This window comes from Schistocerca piceifrons, chromosome 5 (genome assembly GCF_021461385.2).
Source record: "Schistocerca piceifrons isolate TAMUIC-IGC-003096 chromosome 5, iqSchPice1.1, whole genome shotgun sequence".
Lineage (NCBI taxonomy): Eukaryota > Metazoa > Arthropoda > Insecta > Orthoptera > Acrididae > Schistocerca > Schistocerca piceifrons.
The window spans coordinates 293,201,254-293,219,570 of NC_060142.1; the positions used below are offsets into that span (position 1 = coordinate 293,201,254).

Consider the following 18,317-nt stretch of genomic DNA (forward strand, 5'->3'; position numbering starts at 1 on the left):
AAGAAAAAAAATTGTGGAGCGTTATTTACTGAACGGTCCTCGTATAAAACGACATTCCGGGCTGCAGGACACAAATAAGACTGAAACTACACGAGTTTCCCCTAACTACACGATCCTGCGATTTCTTTAGCAACTTGCTACCGCAGATGATTGTTTTCTTTTCATCAGCAGTAGGTGGTACCGGTGTCTTCCGCCTTGGGTTTTCCGTAGCCGCATCCTGAAACTTCAGAGAAGCACCCACTCGACGGCGAAAGGGACTCCTAGAGCGGAGGTGACCCAAGCGGCGTCGCCTGATTTCGGAACGGGGCAGTTCCGCGACGGGGATGGGGCCTCGCGGACATCCGGCTGCAGGCGGGTCCCGGGCGCAGCTTCCGGGTGGCGCCCGCGCCGCGGCGCTGCTACCCCCTCCCGCGGCGCAGAATGGGGGGGAGGGGGAATCCCTCCCTCCCGTCGACTGACGCCTATAAGAGGGCAGCGCGCCGGCGCCCGGCACGCATTCGGCTACAGGAAGCGACAACATGCAGACACCGACGCTCGCCCTGTTGATCGTGACGGCGGCGCTCGCCGCAGCGGCAGCCGCCGACGACCGCTACGCCAAGTACGACCACGTGGACGTGGAGCGCATGCTGCGCAACCAGCGCTTCGTCAACGCCGCCATCAAGTGCCTGCTGGAGGAGGGGCCCTGCACGCCTGAGATCAGGGACCTCAAAAGTGAGTGGCCGCAACACTCGTGTCTCCCACTGTCCAGACTACTGTTTCGTTACCTCTCACGTTAGATAAGAGGTGTACACCGACAGTAACAAATAAAGTAGACTTTTTTTCAACCTGTGTAGACCGTTCCCATTCGTCAACTTCCTCTACATCGCTGATTGAACCCGTTGATCCATTCCATCTTCTTCAAAATTGGTCAATCCATCTCTTCATTGCTCTTCCCATAGATCTTTCTCCTCTTGGTTTGTACTGTTGTATCGTCTTAGTGATTCTTGCTTCTGGCATGTAGTTCATGTGTTTTTTACATCTTATCCGATATTTTATTTGTGTCAGTTGTGTTTTGCCGTGCGGCCTAGGGCGTCTTGTCATGGTTCGCCCGGCTTTCCCCGGCCGAGGTTCGAGTCCTCCTTCGGGCATGGGTGTGTGTTTGTTGTCCTTAGTGTAAGTTAGTTTAAGATAGTTTAAGTAGTGTGTATAAACATAGGGACCGATGACCTCAGCAGTTTGGTCCCGTAGTCCTTATCACAAATTTCCAAATTTCGGTTGTGTTTTGCGTATTCAGTTCAGCTCGAATGTCATCATTTCTCTTTTTAGCCATCAATGCCCAGTAACGTTTCTAAGGAAGTTCATTTCTCAAGCATTTATTCTCTTTTCTTCTCACTTCTTGAGGCTCCAGTTTTTGTATGCATACGGGGAGCAGTCTAGGTATACCCACAACCTCGTAGAACATCAGTAATCTCTGAGAACTTTCTTTCCCAACGTTCTGCATATAGTTCTACTGAAATAGATAACAAATATAGCTGGTTTTGTTCAAATGGTTCAAATAGCTCTGAGCACTATGGGACTTAACATCTGAGGTCATCAGTCCCATAGACTTAGAACTACTTAAACCTAACTAACCTAAGGACAGCAAACAACACATCCGTGCCCGAGGCAGGATTCGAACCTGCGACCGTAGCGGACGAGCGGTTACAGACTGAAGCGCCTTGAACCGCTCGTCCACCGCGGCCGGCGCTAGTTTTGTATGTCATTGTTTCCATCACATGTAATATTGCACCCTAAATATTAAAAGCTTGCTCTACTATTTGCTTCGCAAGTCAGATAATTGCTCGCATGGGCTGATGTCATAAAAACGCCATTGATTTTGCCTTTGTTATGGATATGTTCTACTGTATTCTCTTGCTGCTTTACTTAAATTAAAAACAGCTTCCTGTTTGTTATTTCCATTCTGAAAATTACTTGGTCATCAGAAAAAAGCATTGTACTGACATCCATATTATTAGCAGCCTTGACTAGCTCTTTAGATTATTTCAGCCACGTTACGTCTGCTGTCCGTTATTTTATTTGCATTTTGTTTTTCATACACAAACCCTGTACAGCTCTTATGATATGGGATGCCTCTCTTTCTTAAAATTCCCCACACCTTGTATCGATTTACTTTACCACACACCATTTCGTAGTCAATGAAGGTAAGACAAGTTGGTAAATTGAATTCACAGAGTGTTTTTTCTGTTAGTTGTGTCACAATGAAGAGACAGTCTGAATATGATCTTCCTTCGCGAAAATCATGTTGGGCATCTGATAATACACCTTAAGCGTTGGCGGCGGTCCTACTGCAATAAGTCTAGCACAGAATTTATAACATGTATTTAGAAGAGTAGTACATCTCTCGTTCTGCTATTCATGTCGAGTTGCTTTCATATTTGGGCTACATTCCACTTTTTAAGTATATAACCGTTTCAGTTCCCTACTATGTAATTGGAGTGACTCTACCCTCACTCAAACTTCCCCCTAATTTTTTTGTTTGTTTGTTAATTTATTTTTGAAGAGACTCTACACTATTTTAATGCCGTTCTATAGCGCAGAATTTAACGTTTATTAATTAATTGTATAAAATAATTCTTCTCCTTCTCCATCCAGCGTTAAACCAGTTGGTCTGTTGAGACTTCTCGATCCATCTTCCTCCTTTTGAGTCTACCATTTCTTGTTCCTTTACAGATGTAGTGTAACAGATACTTTGGGGTGTGTTCATCGCTCATTATTTCTCTATGTTCTTTCCGCTCCTCTCCGTATTCCTTAATATTTTCATTTCAGTTGTATATTCTTACATTTTTCCAGATGGTCTCATGAACTTTCTCAAAAACCTCATCTCGGTTGCTTGCAGTCTGCTACATGTTCAAGAGTTCATAATCTAGTTTTCACTACTTATAGTCCACAGGAAGCGGCTATAGCCTTACAAAATTTTAGAATTTTTTCCTTTCTCACTTCCCCCCCCCCTCCCCCCCAGCGTTCTTTTTATGACGCTACACATTATATTGAACCTTTCAATCTTTTCAATATTAACTATGTGAACACACATTTTGTCACAGCCCAAGAATCAGAACTTATTAACTAGTTCAAAAGTTTTGTTTTCTAATACAAATTTACATCTCAAAGTTTGTGAGCCTTGGAATGCCATGATCTTGGTTTTATTTGAGATATGCGTAAATAATGTTGCTTTGCTATTTTATACAATTCATATAGTACTCTCTGTAAGTTATTTTCGTTATCCTCATCTAGAAATTGGTCGTCAGCAAATATAAGAGTTCTGATAAAATTTCTTCGTTGGAAGTTTTATAATCCTTTTTTCCCATGCCCTCACAACGTTGGTAAAACAGAACAAAAAGTTGAAATTCGTGCCACGCAAAAACTAGCATTTCAGTTTTGAAAATAAGCTACTGTAACTGTAAGCAAACACGTTTATTAATCAAATGTAAGATAAGAAAAGAAATGCAACAGCCGACTGAATGTTACTTATATTTATTTCAAAAACAATAATGTTGTAGATAATCAGCTTTAAAATGACAGTTTCGCTTAAACTTAATCGCTAATTGGTTTGCGTCTACACTCGATACTAACGACGATACTTACAACGCGTTCGTATTCAATTTGTCTTAAAATATTACATTAAGTGCTGAGCGAAGATAGAGTTAAGTTTTTAAAACGCTTACGATGGTCACTTGACCTTACTATGACAGCGTCGTGTCAGTAAACGCTGTAGATCTTAGTACATCTTGTGCGTTTCTCCTACCAATATCTCATTAGCAAATATAGTTACATGAAAACGGTTTTTCCCGGCTTCGAGTGCAAAACCCAGATGCCTTGATTTGGATGAAATGAATGTGGCCTAGACAGTCTGTGCCATGCTGTAATAGGTTTCCTCTTCTCCGTTGCAGCTACGGGGGTGAGAATCCGTCATCTTGCGTTCCGTCCTTTTTAACCAATACAGGTCTTGTTTGACATTCCGTTACTATCACTTGCACTTGGAATTTGTAGACATCGTCTCTCTTTGATCTGTAGCCTCAGCCTTCTGAGTACTGTTAAGATTTTACTCCACCTTATATTGATGAACTCTTTCTCTAAGTTCACAAATACAGTAAATGTATTTTCTTCTCTCTGCCTTCGATTACCAATGCCCTCCATAAACATGTATTTGTTCTATTACTGAGCCCAGCTCTCGAATCACCCGTAAAACACGTCGGGTGCACACCGTCGTACCCACTGCACCACAACCACCTACACCTCAGGTTTGTAATTTATATAAAGAACAGCTACCAGCCACATGTTTGGTTTAAACCATACATGTGGCTGGTAGCTGTTCTTTATATAAATTATAAACCTTAAGTACAACAGCCACGTTTCTCAACATGTCGACTTTCGACAAAATAGCGGCACCTACACCTCGTCCACAGCTCATGGTCTCGTGGTTATCGAAACGGTAGGTACTGGCCACCATCAAAAAAATCTGAGTCAAATTTTCACGGATAGAATGTGAGATCGTCTGGCAACACCCCTGCAGAACTGCTGACGAAAAATTACGAAGGAACAGGTAGACAGACTGAAAAAGAGCAGCAAGCGTAGCTTCCGCTAAATCGCGAAGTCCCAAGTTCGATTCCCGACAGGGTCTGAGATTTTCTTCGCTCGGGGCTGGGTGTTTGCGTTGCCTTAATCATTTCATCTCACTTCATCGACTCGTAAGTGGCCGAAGTGGCGTCGAATAGAAATATTTGCACCGTGGTGTCGAACATTCCCAGACAAGGTCTCCCAACCGTGACATACGATCATTTTTCACATTCAGCTCGTTAGTATCATCAAATCGTTTTATCTAAGATTGTGCCTCACTAGACTAAACACGGAGAACTTGGACATTTGATGATCCAGGCTGTACTCTTGGTCAGGGTTGAGACACTCTCCTCTCTAATGTCTAAATAAATGACCAACAAAAATAAAGTTCAAACCAAGCGCAGTTTTTTAGCTTACATCCCTACGTATAAGCGGATAATTATTAGGGGAGTAGGATACGCGCTTAGTACCTGTTTCTTGCTTGTCCTTGATGAATTTCTTGCTCGTAAAGTATTGTGACTTACTGTAAAGAACAATGCTTCTTTCTGCTGAGTGAGATTGAGTTCAGTAATACAATTCTGACACTGGTTTGATCTGTTTCTTCACCAGCTGTTTTATTTTCTTCGTATCACTTATATTTCCATAGTATTCCACATTCATCATTGACCAAACTAATTTACACTCCAGCAGCTCATGCCAATTTCCAACTCTCTACTCCCTGACAGACAGACTCCTTACTACTTGTTAAACACAAATCAACAGTTCAGCGATCATAAAATACATCGATCTTTTACATCCAAAGAGTCTTATACAATTTACTACTTCTTTTCAAATATTTTCAGAATAAATCATAAAAATACGAATAATGACAATAATTTTAAATTATAATTGCAATTCCAAGTTAATTTGATAATAAATCTTGTTTTATTCATATATATTAATTCAGTTTATGAACAAATATGAGTACAATTTGGTTTTCGATTTACAAGTTTTATTTCGCTGTCGTCCTGGACAGTCTTGATGAAGTTCGATCGCTTGCTGACTCTTATGTTGGCCATGTCTATGAATGACACCCAGAGTGTCTCAAACTACCACTCTCTGTTGATGGCATGGTCACGTTCCAGAAAATCAGGGAGAATGACGCTCTTGTATTCCCAAAAATGACAACTTTCTGCTGACTGGGCTCCACAACCTGTATAAAATTACGAGTGCTATTCGGGAAGTACGGTCCGATAAGGTACGAAATGGAAAACGGTGAAAATCCAATGAAGCTTTGCACAGTTGTGCGGGGCAGTGTTTCTGGTATACCCGTCGATTGCGTCGAGTCGCTATTTTCAGTTCTGAGCGTACAGTGAGCACATCAAAATGCCTAGACAGTAATGGCTCCCACCAAATTTGGATGCCTGTGAGAAATGACGCCTGATTGCATGAACCCCACACAACATAACTGTTACGCATTTCCTTCTTCTTCATGACAATTCTGCACACTGCAAGGGCAATGAGGACGCACCGGCAGCATTTTTGATAGGAAACGTTTGATCACCCACCATACAGCCCGACTTGGCTCCCTCCAATTTTCATCTCCGCTCACGGGAACCTCTGCCCATGAAGACAACATTTTGCCACAGACAACAAGCTGCAGATCAGTGTAGAGAATTGGCAGGCAGCGCAGATGGCTGCTTTCTACGACGAAGATATCCGAAAGTTGGCACAATGCTACGAGAAATGTCTCATTCGGAGGGGCAACTATGTAGAGGTTCAAATGGCTCTAAGCACTATGGGACTTAACATCTGAGGTCATTAGTTCCCTAGAGTTAGAACTACTTAAACCTAACTAACCTAAGGACATCACACACATCCATGCCCGAGGCAGGATTCGAACCTGCGACCGTAGCAGCCGCGTGGTTCCGGACTGAAGCGCCTAGTACCGCTCGGCCACAGCGACCGGCAAACTGTAGAGAAGTAGTTGGCAACTATCTAGAGAAGCTAACAGGTGCAAATAAAAGCTGGCCGGAGTGGCCGTGCGGTTCTAGGCGCTACAGTCTGGAACCGAGCGACCGCTACGTTCACAGGTTCGAATCCTGCCTCGGGTATGGATGTGTGTGATGTCCTTAGGTTAGTTAGGTTTAATTAGTTCTGAGTTCTAGACGACTGATGACCTCAGAAGTTAAGTCGCATAGTGTTCAGATCCATTTGAACCATTTTTTGCAAATAAAACATTTTTGATTTTCACTGTGGTTTCCATTTCGTGACCAATCGGACCTTACTTCCCGAATAGCTCTCTTATTAATATGGCATTTTTCCTTCATTTTGATATAATTGTTACACAAAAGTCTCCAAGTCTATCACGACTGATTTCGGACTCTATGCCCATTATCAAGTGATCAGTAGAGATAACTGGGAACAACTGAGGAGAAATTTGCAAATTATCCCAAGGTTGATGAAACCAGGCTTAATTTCTAACAATATCCCGATGGCAATGAACTGCCGACTTAATTGCTCTTTTCTTTCATCGATATTGCCACTCCTCCCATCTCGTCCTTAAGCGCACGCGCCTTGTCGCAACTTGTCACGTATCTGCACATGCCCTTGGCCCACGTCTCCATTGTTCTGTGTCGCATCGCTTCCTCAAAGGACACCGCCCTGGGTCCTGGCCCTTGCCATAAGCCAACGGTGCCAAGGTTAGGTCGCAGCCAAACGACCACACTGCAACCACACACTTGGCCGTCGTCCCATCTCAGCTGTTCCCTCGCGTGGAGGACATCCGAAATTCCGGTCCCAACCGTCAATAAGAGAATTTCATTAAAATCGAAATGTATCAAAAGCATATTGTTGTTTTAATATCCAACGTCATGCTTTATATCAGTGGTGATCCATTCACAATTGTAGTGAACGAAATGGCTCAGTGGTTTAGGCATTGAAGTTAATGGGATCACTGACCACACTGTAGAAGAATGAACGCAAGAGATGTTTCAGTGGAAACTGGAAGGATGTCATCAATGGAATGGACAGACTCTCTTATCACTGTGAAAGGTTACCGGCCGCTGTGGCCGAGTGGTTCTAGGCGCTTCAGTCCGGAACCGCGCTGTTGCTACTGTCGCGGGTTCGAATCCTGCCTCGGGCATGGATGTGTGTGATGTCCTTAGGTTAGTTAGGTTTAAGTAGTTCTAAGTCTAGGGGACTGATGACCTCAGATGTTAAGTCCCACAGTGCTTAGAGCCATTTGAACCATTTTTGTGCAAAGGTCAATTGAGACCAGAGTTCTTGCATATTTTTTTGTACTTTATTGTGTAAATACTGGTAGGATTTGCATATGCATATCCATACATCACAAAAATCTTCGTTACTTGAACTACTGCAATACAGCGAGCGCCACTACTACCAGCTAAATAAAAGATTCTAACTACTGAAGGGACTAACTACTGATAGGCATAGTTAGCAAATGAAAGATTTCGATAGAGAACAAACAATGTATTTACCTTAATAGTGTTCAAAAGTCATTATATATATATATATATATATATATATATATATATATATCAGTTCATGACATTCAGTCTTACAAGTTTACTGTCTCTGATGGACACGCGCCCAGATCATCCGCTCTCAAAACTCCGCCATCTCTCTCCCCATATCCACCATTGCTGGCGGCTCACCTCCAACTGCGCAACGCTACGCGCTGTTAACAGCCAACTGCCCAACACTACAATAGAGAATATTTCAACAATGCCAACCAAGCACAGACTGCACACAGCACAGCCAGTGATTTTCATACAGAGCGCTACGTGGCGTTACCAACATAAAAACCTAAACAGCCTACTTACACCATAAACCATAATTAGGCTAAGATCCTCGAGCCATCCAGATTAACTTCCCTTGGTTTCTCCAAATCGCTTCGGAGTGGTTCGCTTGAAAGAATGTAGCCTATTTCTTTCTCATTCTTCTGAATTCCGATCTTGTAGTCCGCCACAGCACGTCGATGGCATGTCCCTTCCCTCCTTCCCTATTTGTCAATTGGACCATATTGTGCTAGAATTTCCAGGGCACCCTTAAATTACTTTAGACGAACGTCTCCTACAAGCCCACTCTAGTCCAACTGGTCTAGTGTTCAGCACAGTTTCTTTATAGATAAGAGTAAGACTATATGGTTCATCCTCCCTCGAGTCGACTCTTACCAGCATTAAGTATGTTATGACTACTGCACTACTACCAGGAATTTTGAGATTACTCAGTATAACTAAAAACTTCTTAAGTGCATCTTCCATATTTTGCACAATAAATTTCGGTGCAATCCTACATTAACAAATTCATTTCTGGTGTAATGAATTCACGATACGGTAGACAACTACGTGAAATAAGTCTGGGGAGGATAAATGGAATATTGAGTCGTAAATTAAGATATTGTATTAATTTGCACAGAGAAGCATATGGTGGATAGGTGAGGAAAATGCCATCAATGCCTGATCAGTGAATCTCCTCTGTTAACTTCCTCGAGTTCCTGTCCCAGTTCACAAGATATCTCAGGCATACATAGAGGTATAGAAATCTTCAACTTATTTCTCATTTCATCAGACCTCTCTTTCATTGCCAGTAAGTTCTTTTATCCATAGGACTTACACCACTCAAATACGCATCGATACAAATGTTTAAAGGGGAAACTCTACGATAAGTCTCTCAAATATTCACCAACTGTTTTTATTTTTTATGTTATCAGTCCTCTGATTTGATGCGACCCGCCACGAATTCCTGTCCTGTGCCAACCTCTTCATCTTAGAGTACCACTTGCAACCTATGTCCTCAATTATTTGTTGGACGTTTTCCAATCTCTGTCTTCCTTTACAGTTTTTACCCTCTGCAGCTCCATCTACTACCGTGGAAATTATTATGTGATGTCTCAAACCGATGACCTACCATCCCGTCCTTCTTGCTATCAGCGTTTTCTATACATTTGTTTCCTCGCCGGTTCTCCTCATTCCTTATCTTATCAGTTCACCTAACTTTCAACATTCTTCTGTAGCACCGCATCTCAAGTGCTTCGATTCTCTTCTGTTCCACTCCATGATTCACTACCATACAGTGCTGTGCCCCAAACAAACATTCTCAGAAATTTCTTCCTCAAATTAAGACCTATGTTTGATACTAGTAGACTTCTCTTGGCCAGGAATGCCCGTTTTTGCCATTGGTAGTCTGCGTTTGATGGCCTCCTTGCTCCGTCTGTCATTGGTTATTTTGCTGCCTAGGTAGCATAATTCCATAACTCCGTCTGCATCGTGATCCCCAATTCTGATGTTAACTTTCTCGCTGTTCTCATTTCTGCTACTTCTCATTACTTTCGTCTTTCCTCGATTTACTCTCAGTCCGTATTTTATATTCATTAGACTGTTCATTCCATTCAGACATCCTGTAATTCTTCTTCTCTTTCTCTGAGGATAGCAATTTTAATCCCACTCTTTATCTTTTATTTCCGTCATTGCTTCTTCGATGTACAGATTGAATACAAAGGGAGAAAGATTACATACCCGCCTCATACCCTTTTTAATCCGAGCTCCGATACAAAATGTTTAAAGGTGAGACGCTTCGATAAGGCCCAGGAACTGGATTATAGAAATACTATCGTTCCATGTATTTCTACAATCTAAGTACAAGCCCTCAGCTTTGCGTTGTCTATTGATCGGTTATGTACCTTCGCCGTCAAGGACGCTAAATAGATCCCAGCTAAAGAACAACGTCTTATTGGGAGGCAAACTAATTCAAATCCCTTGCGTGTAAATAATGCAGCTCTAAACAGAAAATGGTGATAGATTCCCCAACCTGAACGTCAGTATCTTGAATTGAATTCTAAACCACTCAGAGTTTATTTGTGGGGAGTGTGAGGTATACTTTACCGCGATCCATTCACTTTTTGAAGAATTTAAGCCTGTTGGCGGGATCTCTTGGATTTAAGATAGAGGCTATATACTTCTGCAACTAATTCCGTTGTTTTGTTCCCAGACAGCTGAAATTCAACACTTACACAGTTTTATAAATCGATTCCGTTGTCATAGTCACTAAACCATCTCGGCTTTGAGATAGCCACTCCTACAGTGAGAGAAATTTTCAGCACTAGAATTTGGCCGCAATAAGGAAGACAGGTGGCAGCTTACCATTTCTAATCGACAAGCTCGGCGCTAGTCTTCGCCACTATCACTATCGTCATCAATAGCAGCCTAATGCTATAGAAATATTTCCCCGAGACTTTTCTATGCATTACTTTTCTTAGGAAATTTATGTATACGCTGCGTTTGTGTAAGACAGAAACTGTTTTCTTTCCATAAACAAGCCTGAAGACTGTCATCCGGCGGCCTCCCGCCGCTGCAGTCGACGAAGAGTGGGTCAACGGCTTGGGCGCGGCTGCGCACGTGGCACCAATGTCACCTCTACGCGTTTCACGTGCCCTCACCTAGTCTACACGTGTCCTAACGCGCTGCACTTGTTGTCGACCCGACGCCCTACATGCTTTCCATTGTCACTGACTCTGTTTACTCCAACTTATCGTACGCATCACAACGAGCTGAGTCATCTTGTTGTTACCGTGCATAGTAGCTAAATGGCATCAGGATTCGCTTTGATTGCTTGTTATGCAAACTATTGGTGCAAATATCAAATTTTTGGAAGGTGTTAATTAACTGATTTGGAACTACTTACTTCATTTCAGTAGCAGAAATTATTTTTGGTTTTTATCGCCCACTTGAGTTTTCTTTGTTAACGGTGTCCTTTTCAGATACTTTTACTCGCTCGTTCGTTATTTATTTAATTACTGGAAATATCAAACTTTTTGTAATATTTACTTAGCTACTCCTCGTTTGTATTTATAATGACTGTGTTTCGGTACACTGCTACTGGTCTACTGAACACATCGTAATCATTTAGTTCTTGACAGTCGATTCAGAGCGGTAGCAGTCCTTGGTATTGTGAGTTTTTTATGTCATCCAGTGACTCAAATATGTTAAGAAATTTTACAGTAAGAAATGAGAGTAGAAACTATGAAATTTTTAATAAAGAAAACATCTGGAATGCCGAATCGTATTGTAGTAACTGGTGAAAACATGGATATGATGGACTAAACTATTAAACATATTGCTAAATGCGAACGTTATATCAAATGTGAAGATTGTAGTTGTTCGTTCTCTGTAGCAACGTACAAGGTAAGTTATGAAGAAATAAGTGGATTTAAATAGAAGGAAGACGTCTTTTACATATTTTGAATATCAATGATTAAAATCTTGTGAATAGTTCTGCTCGTGCCACATCTTCGCATTGATTTTTGGTCGCCCGTAACGTTTTGTTCGCTGAACTTACTGCAAGATGGGCTAGGCTTATAACCCTCTGTTTTCCTTTAGACTTAAGTATGTAATTACTCCGTCTATTTACTTTTCATCTTCGTTTTATTCCCAAGTGCCAGAGACATTTGATGTGGTCCTTTCCCTGCTCTTTCGTCCCTTCACAACCCCACCCACTCTCATACCATTTCTAGGATTCCATTGTTGGTATTCTATTTAAACGTTCTTTCCACTTTATTACCTAATGCCTTATTTCTTCTCTTTTTACTTTGCTTTAAACTCTGTATCATGGAGCATTATCTCATATACTTTTCTGATATAATCTTAGCTATGTTCGCGGAGATTTCATCTTTCTTCTCATAAGGTCTGTAAAGAGTGTGTCCTAAACGCTTAGGACCAAACTTAAACAAACTGTAGAGCATCCTAAACTGAATACTTTGAGATAAGTATCCAACAGTCGAAAAATAATATTTCAACAATTTTGAGGTACTGAGCATTGAATTCACGTGCAACACAAGTTTGTGAACTGCTTGTGTTTCTGTTCCCACGTTAGTGAGGATAACTTCAAACACAATAGACGAAGAATTGTTCCTACACAGTTTCAAACATTCGTTGTTGTATGAAATATCTTACAGAGTGAAAAAAACCCTAGTTAAATCCTAGTTGTCTGTCCAGTTACACAACAAACAACGGGGATATCCATGACGGCGTGGCAAAATGTTTGTGACGCTTCCGTGCTTGCAGATAGATCTTGAACAGTTTCTGTTGATTTCAGCTATTGCCTATAACGTATAAGACATTTCTCCGAATTTAAAAGAAAAAAAACTGAACATTGTTCCAATTATTCGTCCTTCATTCGAATATGTTCAGTTTATCATCCTCTAGCATACTGATGTTAAAGGTTTGCTACAAATTGTATGTAGATGGAATAAGATATCTGATGATTGTCACTAATTTCGTTACAGACGAGTTATTCATTCCCTTGATCAAAGATATCGAAGAAAACAGGTATAGGACTGTAGGTGGTCGGACTCCATAAGAGGCCGACAGGCTGCGTCACGCCTTACGGGTGGCTAGGGTTTCCCAGACGCAACAGCGAACGCCCGCTGCGGCCGGAATACGGAATGAATCCCCCGCAACGAAAGTGAAAGCCTGCGGTTCCGGTCAGGGGGCGTCCCTAGTTGCACCAGACGACATGGTTGCGTCACCGCCTGAGTAGACGTACACAGACCCGTTCGTTTCGTAAGTGCAATGACTCTCACTGCGTTGTGTCTCGCCGGCGGTGTTACTGACCAACATTTCGTCCTCGCCTTTAGTAATAACTTAGAGACAGAGTAACTACAAATTAACAGAACGCTGTATAAAGACTCAGCAAATTGATGATATGCTATTAGTATCACGTTACTATCAGGGGCGTTCAGTATGTAATACACTACTGGCCATTAAAATTGCTACACCACGAAGTTGACGTGCTACAGACAAAAAATTTAACCGACAGGAAGAACATGCTGTGATATGCAAATGATTAGCTTTTCACAGCATTCACACAAGGTTGGCGCCGGTGGCGACACCTACAACTTGCTGACATGAGGAAAGTTTCCAACCGATTTCTCATACACAAACAGCAGTTGACCGGCGTTGCCTGGTGAAACGTTGTTTTGGTGCCTCGTGTAAGGAGGAGAAATGCATACCATCACGTTTCAGACTTTGATAAAGATCGGATTGTAGCCTATCGCGATTGCGGTTTATCGTATAGTGACATTACTGCTCGCGTTGTTCGAGATCCAGTGACTGTTAGCAGAATATGGAATCGGTGCGTTGAGGAGGGTAATACGGAACGCCGTGATGGATCCCAACGGCCTCGTATCACCAGCAGTCGAGATGACAGGCATCTTATCCGCATGGCTGTAACGGATCGTGCAGCCACGTCTCGATCCCTGAGTCAACAGATGAGGATGTTGGCAAGACAACAACCATATGCACGAACAGTTCAACGACGTTTGCAGCAGCGTGGACTATCAGCTCGGAGACCATGGCTGCGGTTACCCTCGACGCTGCATCACAGACAGGAGCGCCTGCGATGGTGTACTCAAGGACGAACCTGGGTGAACGAATGGCAAAACGTCATTTTTTCGGATGAATCCAGGTTCTGTTTACAGCATCATGATGGTCGCATCCGTGTTTTGCGACATCGCGGTGAACGCACATTGGAAGCGTGTATTCGTCATCGCCATACTGGCGTATCACCCGGTGTGACGGTATGGGGTGCCATTGGTTACACCTCTCAGTCACCTCTTGATCGCATTGACGGCACTTTGAACAGTGGACGTTACATTTCAGATGTGTTACGACCCGTGTTCAAATGGTTCAAATGGTTCTGAGCACTATGGGACTTAACATCTGTGGTCAGTCCCCTAGAACTTAGAACTACTTAAACCTAACTAACCTAAGGACATCACACACATCCATGCCCGAGGCAGGATTCGAACCTGCGACCGTAGCAGTCGCGCGGTTCCGGACTGAGCGTCTAGAACCGCTAGACCACCGCGGCCGGCTACGACCCGTGTCTCTACCCTTCATTCGGTCCCTGTAAAATCCTACATTTCAGCAGGATAATGCACGACCGCATGTTGTAGGTCCTGTACGGGCCTTTCTGGATACAGAAAATGTTCGACTGCTGCCCTGGCCAGGACATTCTCCAGATCTCTCACCAATTAAAAACGTCTAGTCAATGGTGGCCGAGCAACTGGCTTGTCACAATACGCCAGTCACTACTCTTGATGAACTGTGGTATCATGTTGAAGCTGCATGGACAGCTGTACCTGTACACGCCATCCAAGCTCTGTTTGACTCAATGCCCAGGCGTATCAAGACCGTTATTACGGCCAGAAGTGGTTGTTCTGGGTACTGATTTCTCAGGATCTATGCACTCAAAATTGCGTGAAAATGTAATCACATGTCAGTTGTAGTATAATATATTTGTCCAATGAATACCCGTTTATCATCTCCATTTCTTCTTGATGTAGCAATTTTAATGGGCAATAGTGTATTATCACGTTACTACCAGGGGCGTTCAATACGTAAAACAACACTTTTTTCTGAAAACAAGTTGGTTTTATTCAGGATTCCGCTATGCCACATTATTCACCACTCTTTTGGCCAGAAAACCGTGTTTTTCAACACAATCTCTGTTCAATGCGACGGTTTTACGCCACCTTACTGGCAGGGCCTGTATGCACGCATGGTATCGCTCTGCTGTCGACGTCTTGTTGCATCAGTGACCTCCCCATCAACCGCGTAATGCTTCTTGTGGTGTGTATCCTTCATTTAGCCAAATACATGGAAATCGGAAGCTGTGAGATCCAGGCTGTAGGGTGGATGAGAAAGAACAGTCCACTGAAGTTTTGCGAGCTGCTCTCGGATGCGTAGACTTATGTGAGGCCTTGCACTGCCATAGAGAAGGAGAATTTAGTCTGCATCCCTCGCTCACCTTGAATGAGAGTGTCCGCACGTTCCAACATTGCAGGAGTCACAGCTGTGTGCGGCCAGCCGGCATGCGGCAGACCGGGCAGATTTGCGCAACCTTATTGCGATGATGACAGGCGTCTCGCCCAACGACTCATCGTGCTTTTGATCAGTGCCAAGTCTCCATAGACATTCTGTAAGCGCCTCCCAATATCTGCGACGCTCTTGTTTTTCTCTAAAAGAAACTCAATGACAGTTCTCTGCTTGGATCGCGTCTCCTTCACAGATGCCATTTTGATGGGTACGTATAGCGTCGCCCCCGTCGCAACTTCATGAAACTACAGGGATTGAAGTGGGAAAATTCCACAATTTCTCACCACAAATTACGCATTTTTTCAACCGAAATTGGATGAGGAAAAAAAAGTTTTGCATTACTTATTGAACGTCCCTCCTACGCTGATTAGCTAAAACAGTATGACGAGATGCTTAATAGCATGTTGGTCCATCTCTGGAACTCAGTACAGCAGCATTTCTGCGTGACTGCAGTTGATCGATGAAAGGAGGAAGTACAAAAATGTTCCGGGACACACAGGAATACAGTAATACAAGTCGCTGAAGAATGAAATAAATAGAAAGTGCAAGGAAGCTAAGACGAAATGGCTGCAGGAAAAATGTGAAGACATCGAAAAAAAATGGTTGTCGGAAGGACTGACTCACCATACAGGAAAGTCAAAACAGCCTTCGGTGACATTAAAAGCAAGGGCGATAACATTAAGAGTGCAACGGGAATTCCACTGTTAAATGCAGACGAGAGAGAGGAGAGGTGGAAAGAATACGTTGAAAGCCTCTATGAGGGGGAGGATTTGCGTGATGTGATAGAAAAAGAAACAGGAGTCGATTTAGAAGATAACGCTCTGGTGGGCGGTTAGCGGGTTTAAATCACCTCGGGGTGTGACCATGCGGTGCATTTGACATGTGGTCGTCGCACGGTGGCGCTGGCAGCGGTCCACATATGCAGGGGTGTGTTGGTGCATGTCAGAGTAGGGTGCAGCGAGTAAGTGTGCAGACGTTTTCAGACGTGCTAATGGTGACTGTGTGTTGAAAATGGCTCAAAGAACATACATTGATGACGTTATGAGGTGTAGAATACTAGGGCGACTGGAGGCTGGTCAAACACAGCAGGTCGTAGCACGGGCCATCCGTGTGCCACAGAGTGTGATCTCAAGATTATGGCAACGATTCCAGCAGACAGGAAACATGTCCAGGCGCTACGGTACGGGACGTCCACAGTGTACAACACCACAACAAAACCGATATCTTACCATCAGTGCCCGCAGTCGGCCACGGAGTACTGCAGGTATCCTTGTTCGTGACCTTACCGCAGCCACTGGAACAGTTGTCTCCAGACACACAGTCTACAGACGACTGAAAAGACATGGTTTATTCGCCCGGAGACCTGCAAGGTGCATTCCACTGACCCTAGCGCATAGTACATGATCATTGGAACAGTGGTCCCAGGTTATGTTCACGGACGAGTTCAGGTATACTCTGAACAGTGATTCTCGCCGGGTTTTCATCGTGTACCAGGAAGCAGATACCAACCCATTAATGTCATTGAAAGGGACCTGGATGGAGGCCGTGGTTTGATGGTTTGGGGTGGGATTATGATTGGTGCACGTACACCCCTGCATGTCTTTGACAGAGGAACTGTAACAGGCCAGGTGTATCGGGACGTCATTTTGCACCAGGATATCCGATTTTTCAGGGGTGCAGTGGGTCCCACTTTCCTCCTGGTGGATGATGACGTACAGCCCCACCGAGCGGCCATCGTGGAGGAGTAGCTTGAAATAGAAGATATCAGGCGAATGGAGTGGCCTGCCTGTTCTCCGGACCTAAACCCCATCGAGCACGTATGGGATGCTCTCTGTCGACGTGTCGCTGCACGTCTTCAAACCCCTACGACAGGCCGCTGGTGCAAGAATGGGAGGCTATACCCCAGCAGCTGCTCGACCACGTGATCCAGAGTTTGCCAACCCGTTGTGCGGCCTGTGTACGTGAGCGTGGTGATCATATCCCATAACGATGTCGGGTTACATGCGCCGGAAACAGTGTCGTTTTGTAGCACATGTGTTTCGGGACGGTTCTCTCAACTTATCACCAACACTGTGGACTTGTGGACTTACAGATCTGTGACGTGTGTGTTCCCTATGTGCTTATGCTATTAGCGCCAGTTTTGTGTAGTGCCACGTTGTGTGGCACCACAGTCTGCAATCATATTTAATGAGTGTATATTTCCCGATACTAGGCCGGCCGAAGTGGCCGTGCGGTTAAAGGCGGTGCAGTCTGGAACCGCAAGACCGCTACGGTCGCAGGTTCGAATCCTGCCTCGGGCATGGATGTTTGTGATGTCCTTAGGTTGGTTAGGTTTAACTAGTTCTAAGTTCTAGGGGACTAATGACCTCAGCAGTTGAGTCCCATAGTGCTCAGAGCCATTTGAACCATTTTTCCCGATACTAGCAAACTACTATGTGTCGTGAGGCCCATAACAGCTGTACAGCTTGTTTTCACGATACTAAACTGATTTTCTTTCCTATTTATACACTGCCTTTTGTGAAAAGTGCAACACCGAGAAGGAATTACTCGAACAGTGCCACACTTGGTGGAAGTGGCGATGGGTGTGCAAACTATACGTGATACGTTTTGTAGCGAGGTGGGCTACACGTAGGCCGAGCAAAGCCCTCTCGTGTCGGTCCGACAGGATCGGTGTGGCGCCTAGTGTAGTCGGTGCAGAGCTGTCGCACAAGGTGGAAACAACATAGTGAGTGCCCGTATGCCTCGTCGACGACAGAGGGAGCCATATCGGCATGTGAGCGAGTTAGAACGGCGCAGAATGATCGGGGTCCGGGAAACGGGGTTGTCATACCGTGAAATTTCGGCCAG

General features: G+C 43.8%; 1 protein-coding gene across 1 annotated transcript in view; it reads left to right on the forward strand.

The window, feature by feature from the left end:
- The first annotated feature begins 506 nt into the window (after window positions 1-506).
- LOC124798549 (ejaculatory bulb-specific protein 3-like) overlaps window positions 507-18,317 on the forward strand; it is a 49,822-nt gene continuing 32,011 nt past the window's right edge. Inside the window, exon 1 of the mRNA XM_047262001.1 lies at window positions 507-711. Within this exon, the coding sequence (XP_047117957.1) occupies window positions 519-711 (193 nt within the window). The 5' untranslated portion in view covers window positions 507-518. The remainder of the gene's footprint in view (window positions 712-18,317) is intronic.